We start from the raw sequence: 19,754 nt of genomic DNA on the forward strand, positions 1-19,754 counted from the left end.
AAAATACGATATGTGGAATCAAGGAGGGGTAAAACTAGTAGAATTCTAGAATTCTAGACCAATATTTCCCCTCCACCCCACGCCCATTGCCAACCAATAATTAAGCAAAGAGACTCATTGAGTTGGATTTGAAATGCAAAAGGGTGAGCCTAGGTGTGATAGTATTGGACTTGCTGGGAATTGAACTTTCTTGGTTTTGTTTCGGTTGAGTACGGAAAGTTATAATCTTGGTTTGTTTTATGTTGGATAATGTTGCTTTGTTGGGTCTGGTCAGCGTGGTTGAGGAAAGGGATGAAGGTGGCGATGGTGGGACAGGGGAGAGGAAGTACGGTGAGGCTTGGGACTGGGGAGGGTTTAGGAATTTTCCCTTTTTCACTTTTCTATTTTCTAAGTTTTTAATTATAAAAATTTGAGATTTTTTATTAATTAAATATTTTTTATTAGTTGTTTGGCTTGTGTCATAAGTTTGACAGTCATGTCAGCACAAATGTAGAACTTATTGTTACCACGTCATCACTCAACGGGTAATTTAACGGATTGTCTAATGAATGTAAGAATAAAACACAATTTTTTTTTTATATTTTTTTATGACATTGCAATGTTTATAAATGATCTAAGAAGTTGCAAACGGTCCCAAACTTAAATGGTGCAAAATGTAATTCATCACTAAAACTAATACATCCACTCAGACCCTTACTTAAATGGCTTTTGTGTAGATTTATCTCCAGATTAAAATATTTGTTATTAAAAAATTATATACATATGACACCTCGAAGTAACATTAATTGTATGTGTTTGTTCGATCAAAGAAATTCTTTATCGCTTCAACAAAAAATGGTAAGAACTTGTACCCGCCTTCTACCAACGGTCAAAAGGCTAACTACCGGACGTCGAACAACTATTCAATCAAGAAAAAAAATTTGATTTCGACAAAAAAAAAATTTGAATTTGAAAATCTTACCGTTGGGATGGCTCCTCCTTCTAAACAACTCCTCATTCCCCGCAAACAACCCCTCCCTCCACCCTCCACCCTCCACCCTCCACCCTCCACCCTCTCTTTCTGCCATGGCTGAAATTGCAATTGCTGAAATGCCCAACAAGAAGCCAAGAGCCAGTCGAAGAGCACTGAAGGACAAAAAACCATCTGGAAATGAAACCAATATCGTCGCCGGAAAGGTCTCGGATGCCGCACCGAGCCCGATCCAAATACCATCGGACTCCAACCCAGTGAAAGAGAACCACGAGAGCCTCTCTCAGCCTCGCACCTCCCCCAAAAAGTCGATGAAAGCTGCGGCTTTCAAAAAGCAGGCCAGGAAAAAGCAGACCCAACCTTCGTCATTCGAGAAGGAACTCGAAGAAATGCAAGAGAAGCTTCAGGGGATGAGGCTGGAGAAGGAGAAAATCGAAGAGCTTTTGAAGGAGAAGGACGAGATCTTGAAGATCAAGGAGAAAGAGCTCGAAATGAAGGGCTGAAAGCATGACAAGCTTCAGATGAAGTTGAAGCAGCCGTAGAAACTCAAGGAGTTCAAACCAACCATGGTTTGTTTTCTGATCCCCTTTCTTTTCTTCATTTGCGTCTTTATTTCTTCTTCTGTTGCATAATCCTCTGTTTGGTTTCTGAGAAAATGTATGATGGATCAGAAATTTGGCTAGGTGATTTATACAGCCGACCCACTTAGTGGGATAAGACTTGGTGATTATTATTGTTGTAAATTTGTTTGATTATATATTAATTGTGAAAAATTGGAAAAAAAATTCATGGGGTTATTGATTTATATTCTCCTAGGGTTTCTTTTCTCGATCCCCTTTCCTTGAATTTGTTTTGTTGCATTGGGATCTGGCTGATTGATTGTACATTAAGTTGACGATTCTTGATTAGGTTTTAGGGTTCAGATGAAAGTTGGCTGGGGGAATCTTGATTTGGGGTTTCTATCCTGTTTGATTACTGGGAAATTGGGAGAAAACGTGGTTAGGGTTCTTGACGCGTGGTTATTAGGTGTTTGATCTAATCGATTTGATGATCTTGAATTGGAGTTGACATAATGGTTACTTATTTGTTTATACTATACTTGACCAATCCCGAAACTACTGAGCACCAGTCAACGTTATACCGTTAAGGACCCAGAAGAGTTTCCCTTTAACCAGGAGGCCAATAACAGCGCGACACATGTCGACATAAGAAGTCAATCATAGTGCGACACGTGTCAACATCAGAAGCCAATCACAACACGACACGTGTCAATGTCAGAATGAAACTAGAAATTCTCTTCTATAAATAGAGATCATTCTCTCACAATATTTCCTAACGTCATTTGTACTAAATCATTCACTTTCACTCACTAAAGGAGAGCTTGAACCTATGTACTTGTGTAAACCCTTCATAATTAATGAGAACTCCTCTACTCCGTGGACGTAGCCAATCTGGGTGAACCACGTACATCTTGTGTTTGCTTCCCTATCTCTATCCATTTACATACTTATCCATACTAGTGACTGGAGTAATCTAGTGAAAGTCACGAACTTAACACTTTATGTTGTACCAAAGTCCTCACTGATTTTGTGCATCAACATTTGGTGTCGTTTGTGGGAACGACACTTATTCCCACTTTCTTCAGCTTTGTCAAGTTGGTTTCCACCATTCGTACACTCTCTTTTGACCAAGCATCCCTCTCCAACATGGGGAGCGAAGGAAGCCACATCACACAGAATGACACCCCTCTTGCAGCTAGTGCGCAGCAACGAAAGAATGAAGGAAAGAGGGTTGCTCTTCAAGCTAAAGTCGATGAGCTAGAAGCTCAGAACAACAAGATAGCAATGAAGAATGAGGTCCTCCAGGAGCAGTATGAGAAGCTCTTTGAAACGCTCCACGAAACTAGGCGTACTCAAACATGCGAGTTTGTTGCCCCTGTGGACATCAACTATCATCTGGTGCCCCCCAACACGGAGGGTCACCTTCATTCGACATGGGTATCCCTGATGAGGAGCGAGCTAATCATCAAAACATTGATCAACATGAGACTTCTCTCTTCGACCCGAAGCAGGAGAAGTGGAGGAAGACACATTCTTGCAGAAGGGTTGGAAAGATCGAAAACCGTTTATCGTGACTGCCGAGACTTCCTAAAGCAACGTCGAGAGAATCCCCTCCACATATGCTCAAAGATCAATGACCAAAGGGTTTCTAAAAGACTCGGTCCCCTCCCACGACCCAGGTCAGCTGCCAATCTAGGGAATGAATGACATGTCCTAGAGGAACATGAAGGTACATAAGACTCTGAGGTATTTCGACAGACTCGCCCTAGAAGTCAGTACGACGAGTCCAAGGAAAAATCACATGCCCTTGCTCAAACTTTCCTACTTCCAAGAGGTGATAGAGACTTATGAAAGAAAATCCCAGTGGTACATGACTCCACTCAGGACTTCCTTGTCCTACATCTCTTTGAGGAAGTAAACAAGTTGAAGGCTAAACGTCAGGCCGAGATACCTGACTGGAACCAACCCAAGCTTGGCCCTTTCACAAGGAGGATCCTCGACACCCCCTTCAAGTGAAGACAAAACAACAGCTTGGTTTACAACTCTATACTGGAAGGGAGGACCCAATTGAACACCTTAACATCTTTGAGTCCACTATGGCATATCGGATGCACACTGACGAAGAACGATGTCTTCTCTTTCCCTCCACCCTCTCTGGTAGAGCTCTAAACTGGTATTGCCGTCTTCCACCTGAGATAGTAGACTCATTTAAGGAATTAAAGAAACTGTTTGTTTCTCAACACATTTTCCAGACCAATCGCTTGCACTCTACGGATGACTTGTACACTATTCGCCAGAAGCCAGACGAGTCATTACGTATGTATGCTGCTTACTTCAGCCATGAGTATTCCCGTTGTGCCGAGCAGACGACAAGACTGCCCTCAAAGCCTTCACGACAAGACTACGTGACCATTTCTTTAAGTACATGATCAATGCCAACACTTGGAAGACTTACTCAGAGGTGATGGCACAGACTTACAACCATGCTTCTGCCAAGGCAAAGACATATCAAGGAAAACCCCCCACGGTTACCCCTTATCAGCAAGTAGGGAGTGGAAGCCAGATCCAACCAAATGAGAAGACCTCGACCTTCCAAACAGCAGCGGTGCCTCCCCCTGCCTTACTTAATACTTTGTCAAGTCAATAGACATATCAATCTCATGGCAAAAGGAAAGATTTTCATCCTCACCAGTCTCATTTTAGTAAAATGAGTAAAGGACATTATCGCGATAACCAAGGGTATCGTCACGATAATGCCCGTCCCCAGGCAGTCCACACAGTGGGCCAAACACGTGTCAAGACAGGCCCTACCTCGAGGTATGAGACATACACACCTTTGAATGCCACATATGTGGCCATTTACCCCAGCATAGCACACCTGATACCGAAGCCAATGCCATGGCAGTCGGGTTACAAGCCCACGAAGAACACGGGCACGTTTTGTTACTACCATGAGTATAACGGCGAAAAGTGTATCACCCTTCGTGATCATATTTAAGCTTTGGCGCGTGAAGAAAAAATTGATCAATTCCTCATTCACCTTTCAAGAGATAACAGTAACCAACGCCAAGTGAATGTGATATATTCCATAAGCGGTGGCACACCCATATCTGAATCTTCCAACAGAGCCATGAAAAACAACGAACGAGCTTTAAGGCCTGGTCACCAAGTGTTTCACATGGAAGACATCAGGGAAGGCAAGTGTCAAAAGCCTAACTAGGATCCAATATGTTTCTACCCTGAGGAAGAAAGAGGTATCATCTACCCTCACAATAATCCACTGATCGTGGAAGCTCACATAGCCAACTTTGAAGTACGACGAATCCGGTTAGACACAGGGGCTTCGATCAATATCATGTTTGATGAAGCTTTCAGGGCACTTAATATAGTTGAACACTTGCTCGATCGCTCGATTTCTCCTCTGATAAGCTTCTCCGGTGATATCGTGCAACCTTTAGGGAGCATACATTTACCTTTCGCCATCGATACATGCCATTACACAGCTACCATTACCACTAACTTCCTGGTGGTTGATGGCATACAATGTCATCTTTGGACGCACATGCATCAATGATCTCAAGGCCATGGTATCCACACATATGTTGTTGATGAAATTTCCAACCCCCTATGGCAATGGTTACATTGGAGGAGATCAACTTAGTGCATGATCATGTTACAACACTTCGGTCAAGCAACAACACTTGCATGTGCCAAAGGAAACCTTTTCTATACATGACCAAGTCATAAAGACCAGCTCAGACAAAGCCAACTTGGATCTTCACGGTGGAAACAGTCAACCCGACGATCCTCGAGATGACTTTTTCACCCAGCAAGCATAACCCGCCGAAGAGTTAGAGAAGGTCTCTATCTCAAAAGATTATCCGGATCGCATGGTGAAGATTGGCACCACCTTGTCACCACCCATTCGGTTGGCATTGATCTTTTTTTTGCAAGAGAACACTAAGGTCTTCGCCTGGTCATACGAGGACATGCCAGACATCTCTCCTGATATCATCTATCATCGCTTAAGTATTTACCCCAAGACCAAGCCAGTGAGACAGAAGTGAAGATCTTATGATGCTGAACGATACGAGGCAATGAAGTTAGAAGTTGAAAAACTCAAAGGCATAGGCTTCGTCCGGAAGTCAATTATCCAACGTGGGTAGCAAATGTTGTCCTTGTTAAGAAGAATTTGACCAAGGAAAGTCTCCTGCTCCAAAAGGTCTTATGGAGAATGTGTGTCGATTACACCAACCTAAATAAAGGATGCCCGAAGGATAGCTTTCCTCTTCCTCTCATAGACAGACTTATAGACTATACGGCAAGGTGTGAACTCCTGAGTTTCATGGTTGCTTACACAGGATACAACTAAATCCTCATGAACCCTCCAGACCAAGAACACACAGCCTTCACTACTGACAGGGGACTATATTGCTATAAAGTCATGCCATTCGGCCTAAAGAATGCAGGAGCAACTTATCAGAGATTGGTCAATTCAATGTTCGCTGAACAGATTGGGAAGAGCATGGAAGTTTACGTTGATGATATGCTAGTCAAAAGCAAACATGCTGACCAACACATTACTAACCTATCTGAAACTTTTACCATTCTGAAGAGGTATCAAATGAGGTTAAACCCTAACAAATGTGCCTTTGGCGTAAGCTTTGGAGTTGAAGCTATTTGTATATGTTGTCTCTTCCACATTTTCAAATTTCTAATTTTCCCAAAAAAAAAAGGAAATTGGGAAATTCAACAAAGCTTCATCAATGGAGGACAACTACAAATTCTCAAAAGCTTCACACTATCTTGATCAAGATAGTGTGAAGCAAAATCAATTCATGGTACCCAACAAAGCTTCAACACAAAAGCTTCACCCACAAAAGCTTCACCCACAAAAACTTCACCCACAAAAGCTTCACCTACAAAAGCTTCCACAAAAGCTTCACCCATAAAAGCTTCACCAACAAAAGCTTCACCCACAAAAGCTTCACCCACAATAGCTTCACCCACAATAGCTTCACCAACAAAAACTTCACCCACCACAAAAGCTTCACAAGCTTCACCCACCACAAAAGCTTCACCCACAAAACCACAAAAGCTTCACCACCACAAAAGCTTCACCTACAAAAGCTTCACCCATAAAAGCTTCACCAACAAAAGCTTCACCTACCACAAAAACTTCACCCATAAAAGCTTCACCAACAAAAGCTTCACCCATAAAAGCTTCCCACACCACAAAAGTTTCACCCACAAAAGCTTTAACCATAAAAGCTTCACCAAAAAAAGCTTCACCCACCGCAAAAGTTTCACCCACAAAAGCTTCACCCACCACAAAAGCTTCACCCACAAAAGCTTCACCCACCACAAAAGCTTCACCCACAAAAGCTTCACCTACAAAAAAAATCGAAAATTCAAAAAAAAAAAAAAAAAACCTTAGGCCTTATTTTTTTTGGGCCTAACAACTTTCATAACAAATATATATGAAGAAGGAGTTTTAGGCTACTACTTAGAAAGGAAAATGGTGAAGTTTTGTTACTTTGGAAACTTGGCTACTAGCAAGACACCTCCTTCGTCAACTCCCTCGACCGGAGACTTAGGGGACTCCTACCATATGTTACTGCATCTTGATACTCAGAAGTCTCACGACTACTCAGTGACTTGGATTTTTTCAAGTCTCCAACCAAGAAGTTTTTCTTACTTGGGAAATTAAAGGAGCACTACCTAAACTACATGCTTCACTCACAAAGGTTCAACATACAAGCTTCAACAAAAGGAAAAATTCAAAGAACTTAGTGAAGAAGGCCTTGGTGTATTTAACACAATACGTTAAAATGAAGCAAAGCTTGTTTATTGATATCTCCGATAAGTTACAAATATGTACATATACATGAATCAAAATAAACAAACAAGAGAGAGCCTTTACAAAGGTTGCTCAGGAGAAGTCTCAGTAGTCGGTAGAGCCCCAGAAAGAAGAGGCACCAGAGGATGATTATTCAGAGCCTCAGTACTAGGCAGAACCCCAGAAGGAGGAGGCACGAAGGTTGATCATTTGGAGCTTCATTACGCGGTACAGCCCCAGAAGACGAAGACAATAAATGTCTTTGGAACAAACCCACAAACCTCTGATGATCAAGTAAAATCTGACCATCAGATTCCTGCAGTTGGTTGAGCTTCCTCTTCATGTTTATAGCATAGTCATACTGTTTATTCTTATGCTTGAGCCCTCTGATCTCCTGTTTGAGACTTATCACTTTAGCTGCCAATGATTCAACTTGGCGGGTTCGAGCAAATAAGTGTTAGGTCATATTAGACACAGAACCTGCACACTGAACACTGAGAGTCAGAGAATCCTTAACAGGCAACTCATCAGACCATTTGAAAAGTACTCTGTTATCTTTAGGAGTGAGAAGGTTCATGGCCATCACCGCAGCGGTCATATCATTCTTCATCACAGAATTCTCAACGGTAAGAGGACCAGTAGGGGATAAGAAGGATGGGTGCCATATATTGTCTTGAGAAGGCATGGCTGCTTCTTCACCAAAGTTCAAGTCAAAACAACGGTCGGATGGGCCAGACATTCTCAGAAATGATGAAAGAGAAATGAGGTGCAATAAATCTATGAAGTAAAGGGAAATTTCTAGAAGCAATAACTCTCTGAATGTACTTCTTGCACACAATTGGTGCCCCTATAAAAGAAAGGGCAACAGGGCCGTTGGTTCAAAAATCGAAGAGACACCACTTTCCACACGCAACAGCAGCTCCTCGGGTACCACAGATAACTTTGCCAAAGATCTCTGACAAAGTTTAGACACATAAATTTTGAAGGTTCAACTACCCTACCATTACCCACAAGGGTAAAGGAACAGCACCACTGCTTGATAACTGGAAGGTCCCTGCGTGTGTCAACCTCTATGCTCCGTGGCAAGGTAGACTGGCAAAAATGCCCAACCTTTACTCACATCGAGAAAACACTTCCAATATGATTACTTGCTCAAAAATCAAAGAGGCATCGCTTCCCGAATCTCGAGAGCCAAACTTCCACCAGGATTGCTTTCTCAAAAATCGAAGAGGCACCGCTATCCGAATCTCGAGAGCTAGACTCCCGACATGATTACTTGCTCAAAAATCGAAGAGGCACCACCCTCCGAATCTCGAGAGCCAGACTCCCAACAGGATTACTTGCTCAAAAATTGAAAAGGCACCGCCCTCCGTATCTCGAGAGTCAGACTCCCAACATGATTACTTGCTCAAAAATAAAAAAGGCACATCTATCCGAATCTCGAAAGCCATACTTCCAACATGATTACTTGCTCAAAAATTGAAGAGACACCACTCTCCGAATCTCAAGAGTTAGACTCCCAACATGATTACTTTCTCAAAAATCGAAGAGGCACCGTTCTCTGAATCTTGAGAGCCAGATCCCCGATAGGATTGCTTGTTCGAAAATCGAAGAGGCACCGCTCTCCGAACTTCGAGAGCTAGATTTCCTTGGATAAATCTTGTCTGCAATCTTCACACGCAACATCAGCTTTCTATATACCACATACCACTTTTTCAAAGTGCTTTGACAAAGTTAAAACACGTGAATCTTGCAGCTCCCACTACATTGCTATGACCGAGAAGGGTAAAGGAACAGCATTACCACTCATTGTTGGGACAATTCCTATATATGTCGACCTTCATCCTCCATAGCCAGGCAAACCTACAAATAAAAAAAATACTCAACTTTTCTTCACTTCACATCTGAGAGGGCATTCTCAGCAGAGTTTCTTGAAATACTCAGCTTCTTTTCCCCCCGATAATACCTCTGCAAACAAGCCACACCAGAGCAAAAGTATCTCATATCATCAGGGTTAAAAGCAAGAGTATCTCATATCATGCTTTTTCCCTGTCTCTTCCTTTGGCCTTGTTCTTACCTGCAAGACAAGGAGAAAGAGAGTAATCAGTCAGCACTTGGAATCAAGCTTCCAGTCAGGAACTGACTGCCTGGAACCCCTTGCCTGACTACTTACCTGGCATTGCTCTCGAGTACTCATCTTCAACATCTTATGCTTCAAGAGAAGATACCACATCTGTCTGAGGAACAGATAGAGCAAATGAGAATGATACAAAGAAGCATGTGGAGACAAGCGTAACAGATCACGTGCCGATACATCCACTACTTTGTCAACAGCAAAAGTATCCCATATCATCAGGGTCGAACGTACTCTAGATTTGATGGACTTGTTTTGACCCTCAAATTCTTGAGTCGGCCTTATACTCTGGAGGAAACCAAAAAACCCTCAAGCCTAGTTCAAGAATAAGCCTGTGGAAAGTTACTTCTTCAAAAGAAAAAAGTATCTCATATCATGTCTTCTCCATTTGTTTCTCCTTATCATTGTTGTTGTTTACGACACAAGGAGAAGGAGAACAATCAACCGGAAGCCGAAGTCGAACCTCCGATCCAAGTTGCTTGCTTGGAAGTTTGATTGCTTACCTTGTCTATTACCTCATTCGGCAAATCTCCTAGCTCGGTGACTTGGGGGACTCCTACTATAGAGTTTGTATCGCACTTGACCAAGCCCGAAACTACAAGTAAGTTTCAAATGAAATTGATACATTACCTTGTGCATCTTCATTGTTTAAAAATACCACCCTTGGATGGAGGAAAATTACTTCCAAAGAAGATGCCACATCTACATATGAAACATATAAGGCAAGTGAAAATGATACCACACTTCGGTACTTAGAAGTTTCGTGATTACTCAATGGCTTAGATCTTGCAAATCCGCAACTGAGGAGCTTCCCTTACTAGGGAACTTAGGGGAGCACTGTTTATACCATACTTGACCAATCCTAAAACTACTGAGCACCAGTCAACATTATACCGTCAAAGACCCAGAAGAGTTTCCCTCAAACCAGGAGGCCAATCACAGCGCGAAACATGTCGACATCAGAAGCCAATCATAGCGCAACACATGTCAACATCAGAAGCCAATCACAACAAGACACGTGTCAATGTCAGAATGAAACTAGAAACTCTCTTCTAGAAATAGAGATCATTCTCTCACAATATTTCCTAATGTTATTTGTACTAAATCATTCACTTGTACTCACTAAAGGAGAGATTGAACCTATGTACTTGTGTAAACCCTTCACAATTAATGAGAACTCCTCTACTCCGTGAACGTAGCCAATCTGGGTGAACCACGTACATCTTGTGTTTGCTTCCCTATCTCTATCCATTTACATACTTATCCACACTAGTGACCGGAGCAATCTAGCGAATGTCACAAACTTAACACTTTCTGTTGTACTAAAGTCCTCATTGATTTTATACATCAACATTATTTTTCATCAGGCATTCCCAATTGCTCAACCAGATGAAGACAAGAAAAAGAAAGGGTGCACTGAGAAGAAAAGGCCAGCTCCTCCTTATATCCTATGGTGCAAAGATCAGTGGGCTGAGGTAAATTAGAGATTAGGACACTATGATTGTTCGGAGATTTAAATGCGAAACACATTCCGAATCCGCTTGTGGTTTTTGATGCAGATCAAGAAGGAGAACCCTGAGGCAGATTTTAAGGAAGTCTCAAACATTTTGGGGGCCAAGTGGAAGAACTTCAGCCCCGAAGAGAAGAGGCCTTACGAAGAGAGGTACCAGGTTGAAAAGGAAGCTTATCTGCAAGTGACTGCGAAAGAGAAGAGTGAGGTTGAAGCAATGTATCTTTTGGAGGATGAGCACAAGCAGAAGATGGCTATGGAGTTACTTGAACAATATATGCGGTTCAAGCAAGAAGCCAAAAAGGAGAACAAGAAATCCAAGGAAAAGGATCCATCGAAACCCAAGCATCCAATGTCGGCTTTTTTTCTGTTCACAAACGGCAGGCGACCGGCTCTGGCTGCAGAGAACAAAACTGTCACTGAGGTAACTGAAAATCACCATCCCCACATGAAAAATCTCTATCCGTATTCGGTTATTTTGATCTCTTTTAACTAGTCAATTTGGGGACTATTTCGTAGATTGCAAAGATCACTGGTGAGGAATGGAAAAACATGACAGAGGAACAAAAATTGCCGTATGAAGAGATGACTAGGAAGAACAAGGAGAAGTATATTCAAGAGATGGAGGCTTACAAGGAGATGAAGGAAGAGGAAGCTTCCAATCTCAAAAAGGAAAAGCATGAAGTCTTGCAGCTGCTTAAGAAGAAGGAGAAGACTGAAAATATTATCAAGGTTTGCTAATCGAGCTGTAAACTCCGTTGTTTTTACCAATTTGGTTTCTAATGTATGATTAGTTGATTATTGATCGAGTTCTATGAATTAACGGAAAATGAAGGAGGAGCAGAAGAAGAAGAAGAAGGAAGAAAAGAAGAAGCCCAAGAGGCCTGCATCCTCTTACCTCTTGTTTAGGTAAAGTTCCTCACTAGTCCTGTAATGTATTATACATGAAACCCTTTAAGGGGTAAAATTTTGGTCACGTGATGAGAGCGATAGAGGGGCAGAGAGGGGAAATATTTCCAGCTCCATGGTAGGATGTCTGCTGGGTAGAAGAGAATAAAAACTGATTTCGGTTTCGTTTTGAATAATGCAGCAAGGAAGCAAGAAAGGCTCTTTTGGAGGAGAGACCAGGGACTAACAGCACCACCATCACTGCAATGATTTCATTGAAATGGAAGGTACGAGATTGAATTTGGGTTCGAAAGACGCGTTTGGTAACATTTTCTTGACCCTAAATTAATTAAACTGATCCTATTTTTTCTTTCACTTGTTGGGTTATATAGGAAATGAAGGAAGAAGAGAAAAAGGTATGGAATGAAAACGCAGCTGAAGCAATGGAAGCATACAAGAAGGAGGTATTGGAACATAACAAAAGTGTTGTTGCCGCATCTTCCTCCGCTTATTGATGATGTTCAAGTGTTGTACAAGGAGCCCCATCACTTTGATGGCCTAATTTGACTTTTTATACCGTAGACTTTGCAAATTATGAATGAATATTTGAATGATTGAAATTCAAGACATACATCTTTTTTCTATACTCCAAAGGACTTCATAGAATCAAATTCAAAACAACGCTCTACAAATTAGAAAATTCTTGCATGTCATCGGGAACGTTACGGTTTTGAAACAGGTTGTATTGATCACATGACATGTAGCACGTAAAATCAATTAAACGACGTCCTAAGCTAAAAAAGATTGTTACATGTCACTCAAGTATATTACGGTTTGAACACTTATCGCACCACGCGTTAGTTATTTTACCCGATAACATGCAAGTGTTTGCAAATTGATGAAAACACCATCATACCAACTCCACCACTTGTTCACGCCACAAGTGACCATACTTTCCGCAAAAGGAGAACAAAACAATGTGAAAGTGACATGTGCGACAATTCTAAAATTTTGGAGAAATTATGATGATATATTATAAACTCGGTAGTTTCTGACATGACACGATGACGACACGAAAATAATGAATTTCGAATCAACACGATAACTAATCGGATCATTATCAGGTGACCCGTTAAGAATCCGTTAATAACGGGTATACACGCGGATAACATGTGGGTAACCCGTTTAGACCCGTTAAGAAAAAAATTATTTTGATAATTTTAAAGTTTAATTACTAAAAGATTTATTATAAAATACAATAGTCATATTAATATATACAATATATTCTATATTAAATATATAGTTTTGTATTATTATTCTATACAAGTTAAAAAAAAATTTAGTCATTATTTATTTTTATTATGATAGTTTCTTATTATCATTACTAGGATAAATTTTACTTAACATGTTGTTGTCCAAAATTAAAATAAACTAGTATAGTATTTGTATAGGCAAGAACTAATAAAACATACATACAAGTATGAAAAATGTGAAAGAATATATACACTCATGATTCATAATTATTCCTCCACGAGTAGATAATAATTACACTTACATTATCATTTAGATTTTTAAAATCCTTCAAACCCTCATGAATAATGTTTTTATTTGATGGAAAAATTAATAATTATTATTATACAAGTGTAAAAAATGTAAAAAAAAATATACAATCACTCATAGTGAGAAGCTTTACAACTTTTATGAAGGGGTCAACTTCGAAATCTAACACTATAATCCATAAACCTTAAATTTATATTTAACCATCGATTGTCATTTATTCTTCTTACTGAATTTTATTTTTTTAATTTTCTTTTTTGAAAACATGATCATCTGGCGGATGTAAGAAGATGAACGGTTCAGATCTTTGATATCACGTTTCGATATTTACAGTTAACTGAAATATGAGTCAATGTCATATAGTTTGTAGAAACTTTATAAACATCAAGCAATATTTTCATTAATCGTAAAACTCTGAATATAATATCAACAATTCAAACCGTTCATCTTCCTACATCCTCTAATAAATCATGTTTTCAAAAAAGAAAATCTGAAAAAACAAAATTTGATAAGAACAATGAAGCGTAAATGTAAACAACAATCAACGGTTAAATTTTGTTCTATGATTTATGTGATTATAGTGGCAAATTTCGAAGTTAAGCTCTTCATGAAAGTTGTAAAGCTTGTCATTACGAGCGTTTATATATTTTTTACACTTCTACATGAATTAAAAAACTATTAAAGACATTACTTAAATAACAATCGTAAGATAAATGAGAGTAAATTTGTACTGTTGGATTCTATTTCACTTATATTATTAGAACTTTTTTGGATGAAAAAACCCCTTCTCTATTCCAATATTTTCCAATTTTACCATTTGATCAATTTAGGTAAGCGAAAATATACTAAAAAGAAAAATGTGTTTTTATGTTTTGGATGTGACAATATAGTATGTATATATTTATTTAGTATTATGTTTTTCATTTGATTATTTATTGGTTTAAAATATATTTTCCTTAACGGGTAAAAGTCGGGTCATATTATCTATTAATATTATCGAATCAGTTTCGGATCGGGTCATTTTACCTGTTTATTTTAACGGATCTTACACGACACGACCTATTAAGATATCAGGTATGATACTAAAACGACACGAACACAGAAAACACGACACGAATGTCAGATCTAATATATTAGATTTGTTCCTTGACACCACTGTAAGCTAGGTGAAAAGACCAAAAAAACTCTGACAACATCCCAGCGGGGAGAGGCAATTATGTAAATTCCGGGTGAGAGGTTTCAGTTTGAGAATATAACTGAATAAGTTAAAAGAAACCACCTCATTGCGTGGATCAAACGAAGAATGTCAATGTTTCCCTCGGGCGGCAAATGCTCTCCCCCGCGCACTTTAGCTTAGTACACAGCTGGAATCAGCTACTTCCAAACAACTCAACTAACCTACGCCCGCCTCCTTACTCCATTGAATCATCCCTTAACCTGCACACCCGCTGCTGCATCTCCTCCTCCTCCTCCTCCTCCTCCTCCTCCTCCTCTCTCGGCTGTTCTCGAATCAAAAGATGGCGAAACTTCCCAGCCCCGAACCCTTCCTCGAGACCCGCCGCGAAACCGACGCCGGAGCCGTCTTCGTCCTCCAATCCAAAGGTCACACGTCAGCCCTTCCCATCGCCGTTTACTCAATTTTCCTCCAGTCAATTAATTTTGTTTTTTTTCCTTTTCTAATTATGTTAAAAATATGCAGGGCAGTGGTGGCACGCGGGGTTCCATCTGACAACGGCGATAGTGGGGCCCACAATACTGACGCTGCCGTACGCGTTTAGGGGGTTGGGGTGGGGCCCGGGGTTCCTCTGCCTGACCATCATGGGCCTGGTGACCTTCTACTCTTACTACCTCATGTCGATGGTGCTGGACCACTGTGAGAGGGAGGGTCGCCGCCACATCCGATTCCGTGAGCTCGCCGCCGACGTCTTAGGTAACAAAAAAATCTTTGCTTCCGTGGGGTTTTTTTTCTTCTGTTTCTAATTTTGGATCGCTGGGATCGTTCCGTGATTTGGGAATGTTTTGGTAAGCTTGGATTGAATGCTTTGAGCTCTGACTTTTATGTGCACGTGACAGTCTGTGCATATTTAAATAAAGGAAGCGGGTTTTGTTAGTTTGTAATTAGTGCTAAACAAGTTGCATTTGATTAAGCATTGCTTTTGACTTTTGAGTCATGTGATGCTTCTGCTGAATAAGCACTTGTATATATGGGAGCTTTGGATGGTAAACTAATTAAGTGTGGGATTCTATTTTTATAGGGTCAGGATGGATGTATTATTTCGTCATATTCATTCAAACGGCTATAAACACTGGGGTTGGAATAGGAGCTATTTTGCTTTCTGGGGAATGCCTCAAGGTATCTATTGCATCATCATCTTCATCACTTCACATCAACACGTGCAATAATGTGTTGGTTTGTCTATACGGGAAGTGATATCTGCACACTTGTTTTCTCTCTCTGCACAACTTTGGATTGACAAAATCAAAAGATAATTAAAAGGAGAATAGCCATTTCCAAGCTTATCCTCTCTATCAAACGAGGCCCAAGGTTAATAAATTAAAATTGGAAAAAACTTAATTTGATCAAGCAAATAGCACATTTTGGGTTCGTGGGGAGAATGATCAGATAGAGATACTACATAAATTTTCCATTGTCGCCGCTTTCAAACCAATAGGGATACGAATCTAAGCCTCATCTCAATCTCCCAGTTTCACATCCAAACCGCACACACAATATTAAAAACGACTAACAGAAAAGCACTTTTTTGTTAATCACTTTTGCATGTTGAGCTGGTTCAGCACAGGCAAACCAGTTACTACTAGCATTTTCTATGGAAACAATGTTAAATGGATCAATGAAGATTTGCATGCAGAAACTGCTTTCTACTACGTAGGAGATGTGTTCGTTTTTCTCTTTTCCAGCATTGCAATGCAGTAGTTAGATTCTATTAACCTTGCATTGTCTTATTGTCATCTTGTTTTATTGTTAAGATTATGTACTCAGAGCTTTCTCCCAATGGATCTTTGAAATTGTACCACTTCATAGCCATGGTTACCGTGGTAATGATAGTCATCTCTCAGCTTCCAACTTTCCACTCCCTCAGGCACATCAACTTTGTTTCGCTGCTTCTCAGCTTAGGATACTCGTTCCTGGTGGTCGGTGCATGTATTTATGCAGGTACTTCATCCTTCAATATCCCATCAACATCCTCATTTATATTTTACTTCCATGCATTACTTATACAAAGAAATTACACATGTGTCTTTCTAGCCATCTTTCATGCGGCCATCTTTCATGCAGCAGTGTGCTTTTTCTCGAGTTCAAGGTTTCATTATGTTCACCAGGAAAAAAAAAGAGAGTAAATAACTTGATTCTTCCAGAGGAGTTCGAACAACAAATTTTTTCTCGGTACCAAAACTTGCATTGGTCATTAACAACCCTCATTCCTCCTGAGCTTTCTATTGTCCGGCAGTAATGACGGATTATTTGTCAACAAGGGCCACGTAACGTATTGATTTATTCGATATGAAATTTGTTTATTCTAGAATTGAAAGTTCTAATTGTATGGTAAACATGTCTTTTTTCCTCTAGGTGCCTCTAAGAATCCCCCCGCAAGGGACTATTCTTTAGAATCTTCAACTTCAACAAGGCTCTTCAGTGCCTTCACTTCCATCTCCATATTTGCTGCTATTTTTGGGAATGGAATACTACCTGAAATACAAGTAAATACTGAGTCTTTGCAAGTTTTTATCAGTTTTAGAATTCCAAGCTTTCAAATGCTAGTTTGCACGACTGTCGCATGATCTGGTAGCCTGATTGGAAACACCATGTGAATTTCTAGTTTTAGTGCGAATATCATGAATTTCCATCTAGTGTTGGTGCGAAATTGTGAACATAAAAGAACAATGCCAAAACAAGCTCTTGCTTACCATATGCTTCTTTATAAAATTTATCATATGCAATGGATCAATGCAGGCAACCTTGGCGCCACCAGCTACTGGAAAGATGGTGAAAGGTCTCGTGATGTGTTACGCGGTAATTTTCATTACATTCTATTCGACTGCAGTGTCCGGATACTGGGTGTTTGGGAACAAATCTAGTTCGAACATTCTCAATAGCCTAATGCCGGATGAGGGACCTTCTCTGGCTCCAACTTGGGTTCTTGGACTTACTGTGATCTTTGTACTCCTACAGCTTCTCGCCATTGGCCTCGTAAGCTTACTCTTGTACTTTTAAGAAAATTGAAATTTTTTATGTCCTAGGCTGTGTAAATTTGTATTGAGGTAGTCTTTCTCTAATTCGATGCAAGGTTTATTCCCAAGTTGCTTATGAGATCATGGAACAGAAATCAGCAGATGTCAAACAAGGAATGTTCTCAAAAAGGAATCTCATTCCCCGAATAATTCTTCGGTCGCTGTACATGGCACTCTGCGGATTTTTCGCAGCAATGCTTCCGTTTTTCGGAGACATAAGCGGTGTGGTTGGAGCTGTCGGCTTCATCCCTTTAGATTTCATCCTCCCAATGCTTCTGTACAACAAAACCTACAAGCCTGCAAAATCAACCTTCACTTACTGGATGAACATATCTATAATCATTGTGTTCACAGGTGCAGGACTTTTGGGAACATTCTCTTCTGTAAGGAAACTGGTTCTTGATGCCAACCGGTTTAAGCTGTTTAGTGATGATGTGGTTGATTAAGCTCTCTAATCAAACCGCCGTTGCACGGCCCCGGCCCTGAAGAAGCTGTATCATTATTGGCCTTGTAATATCGTAATTACAAATTACTGACTGATGTATTTAGTTACTGATTAGTACATGTTCTGAACCTCAGAATTATGATAGGTTCAATTTTCGATTTTCTTTAATGTAACGAAAAAGAGACGACTTTTACGGTACACAAGTAAATGCAATTTCAATAGTATTGTGCTTGTTTTCTCTGGTATTTATCTTTTAGGAGGAGTCATTGAGGTGGGGCACTTAGAAGATGTTAATTATATGACCTTCTGCTTAGCTGTCATGTGTCTTTCTTTTTAACAAAACAAATTTATTATTATTTAAAAAAGGGAGAGCGTTCGAAACTATTATAATAATTTAGAAAATGAGAGTTTTAAACCCGGAATGCATGGATGGAAATTCAACGTCCTTATTCATAGGATATTGGACCACATGCAGTTGTCATGTGTCCCTTAGTTTAGGTGAAGTTGGGAAATTATAATATTAAGGGGAATTCGTTTAGGATCATACCTAGCGGAAGTAACGAATTGTGGATCACCGTCTTGTTCTTACAAGACTAATTTGTTTGCGAGCACAAACACCACCACCGTAGGATTTGGTTGCATCTAGCCCAGCGAGATTGCCTGCGTACCCTTTGCTCTAGCTCATGGATCCAATCGACATAGTTCTCTCGCCTACACCTTGCTAGACTCGAACTTGTAGGGAGCGATTTGTGTGAAGGGTGGGAGAAATTCCACTTAAAACTTTCAGCTAGGAGGTTGTTTCTTGGATGCCTTTTAACCTGTTAAGAGTATCACTTCCACATTGGGAAAATGGGGGACTTTGAATGTGGTTATAAGATATATTACCAATTGGTTTTATATTGTAACCTTAACTTTCTTTATTGTTTTTCATCAACCAATTTGAGTTGTCCACGTGCTAGTTTCTTTATTGCTCTACATCATCCAATTTGTGTTGTCTAATTGCTAGGCTTAAAACTCTCCCACACTTAAGGGGTTTGTTAAGAGTATCAATCCCATGTCGAGAAAAGGAAATCCTTTCATGTGCTTATAAAATATTAGGTTACTTCTCATATTATCAATTAATTTAATAGTGTAACTCCCACTTTGTTCGTAACCCTCATAACCCTCACCTATGAGACGTCTATTTATAATGGTCATGCTAGGCTTAAGGGTGTAGAAGCATTAGCCTGGAAAGTAAGTCAATCCCTCCATGCTTGGCACATTCGAAGGGGGATTGTCTCCTTAATTATCAGAGATTTTTTTAATATGACAAGAATATATAGTAGTACATCACGTGTTATTATATAAATGGTAATATATGTGTCTTAAAAAGTTAATAAATTAAGAAATAAATTTTTTCACCATTTATATAAAAATACGTAGTGTACCATCAAGTTTTGGCCACAATGAAAATTTCTCTATATTATATCTAAATAATCAAAGAGATATAATAATCCACCAAATTGGGAATGACACTATTTATTAACTAATAAAAAACAAAAATTCAATTAAATAAAGGAAAAATTAGTATCCGGTCCTTAGTTCTTACTGTTCATTGACT

At 39.8% G+C, this 19,754-nt stretch overlaps 1 protein-coding gene, 1 non-coding gene and 1 pseudogene across 2 annotated transcripts; 2 read left to right on the forward strand and 1 right to left on the reverse strand.

Annotated features, from left to right (window-relative positions):
- The first annotated feature begins 1,065 nt into the window (after window positions 1-1,065).
- LOC114821233 (high mobility group B protein 6-like) lies at window positions 1,066-12,547 on the forward strand (annotated as a pseudogene).
- A 2,174-nt stretch (window positions 12,548-14,721) lies between these two features.
- LOC114821029 (probable GABA transporter 2) lies at window positions 14,722-18,385 on the forward strand. Its single transcript, XM_029092714.2, has 7 exons — window positions 14,722-15,060; window positions 15,158-15,388; window positions 15,714-15,811; window positions 16,447-16,633; window positions 17,048-17,178; window positions 17,432-17,668; window positions 17,766-18,385. Exons 1-7 carry the CDS (start codon window positions 14,976-14,978, stop codon window positions 18,153-18,155), a joined length of 1,359 nt encoding a protein of 452 aa, XP_028948547.1. The 5' UTR covers window positions 14,722-14,975; the 3' UTR covers window positions 18,156-18,385.
- Window positions 16,072-16,158, reverse strand: LOC114821265 (small nucleolar RNA Z102/R77). Its single transcript, XR_003768711.1, has one exon. It is a non-coding gene; the product is annotated as a small nucleolar RNA Z102/R77 (small nucleolar RNA).
- Window positions 18,386-19,754: the final 1,369 nt, after the last annotated feature.

This window comes from Malus domestica, chromosome 14, assembly GCF_042453785.1.
Source record: "Malus domestica chromosome 14, GDT2T_hap1".
Lineage (NCBI taxonomy): Eukaryota > Viridiplantae > Streptophyta > Magnoliopsida > Rosales > Rosaceae > Malus > Malus domestica.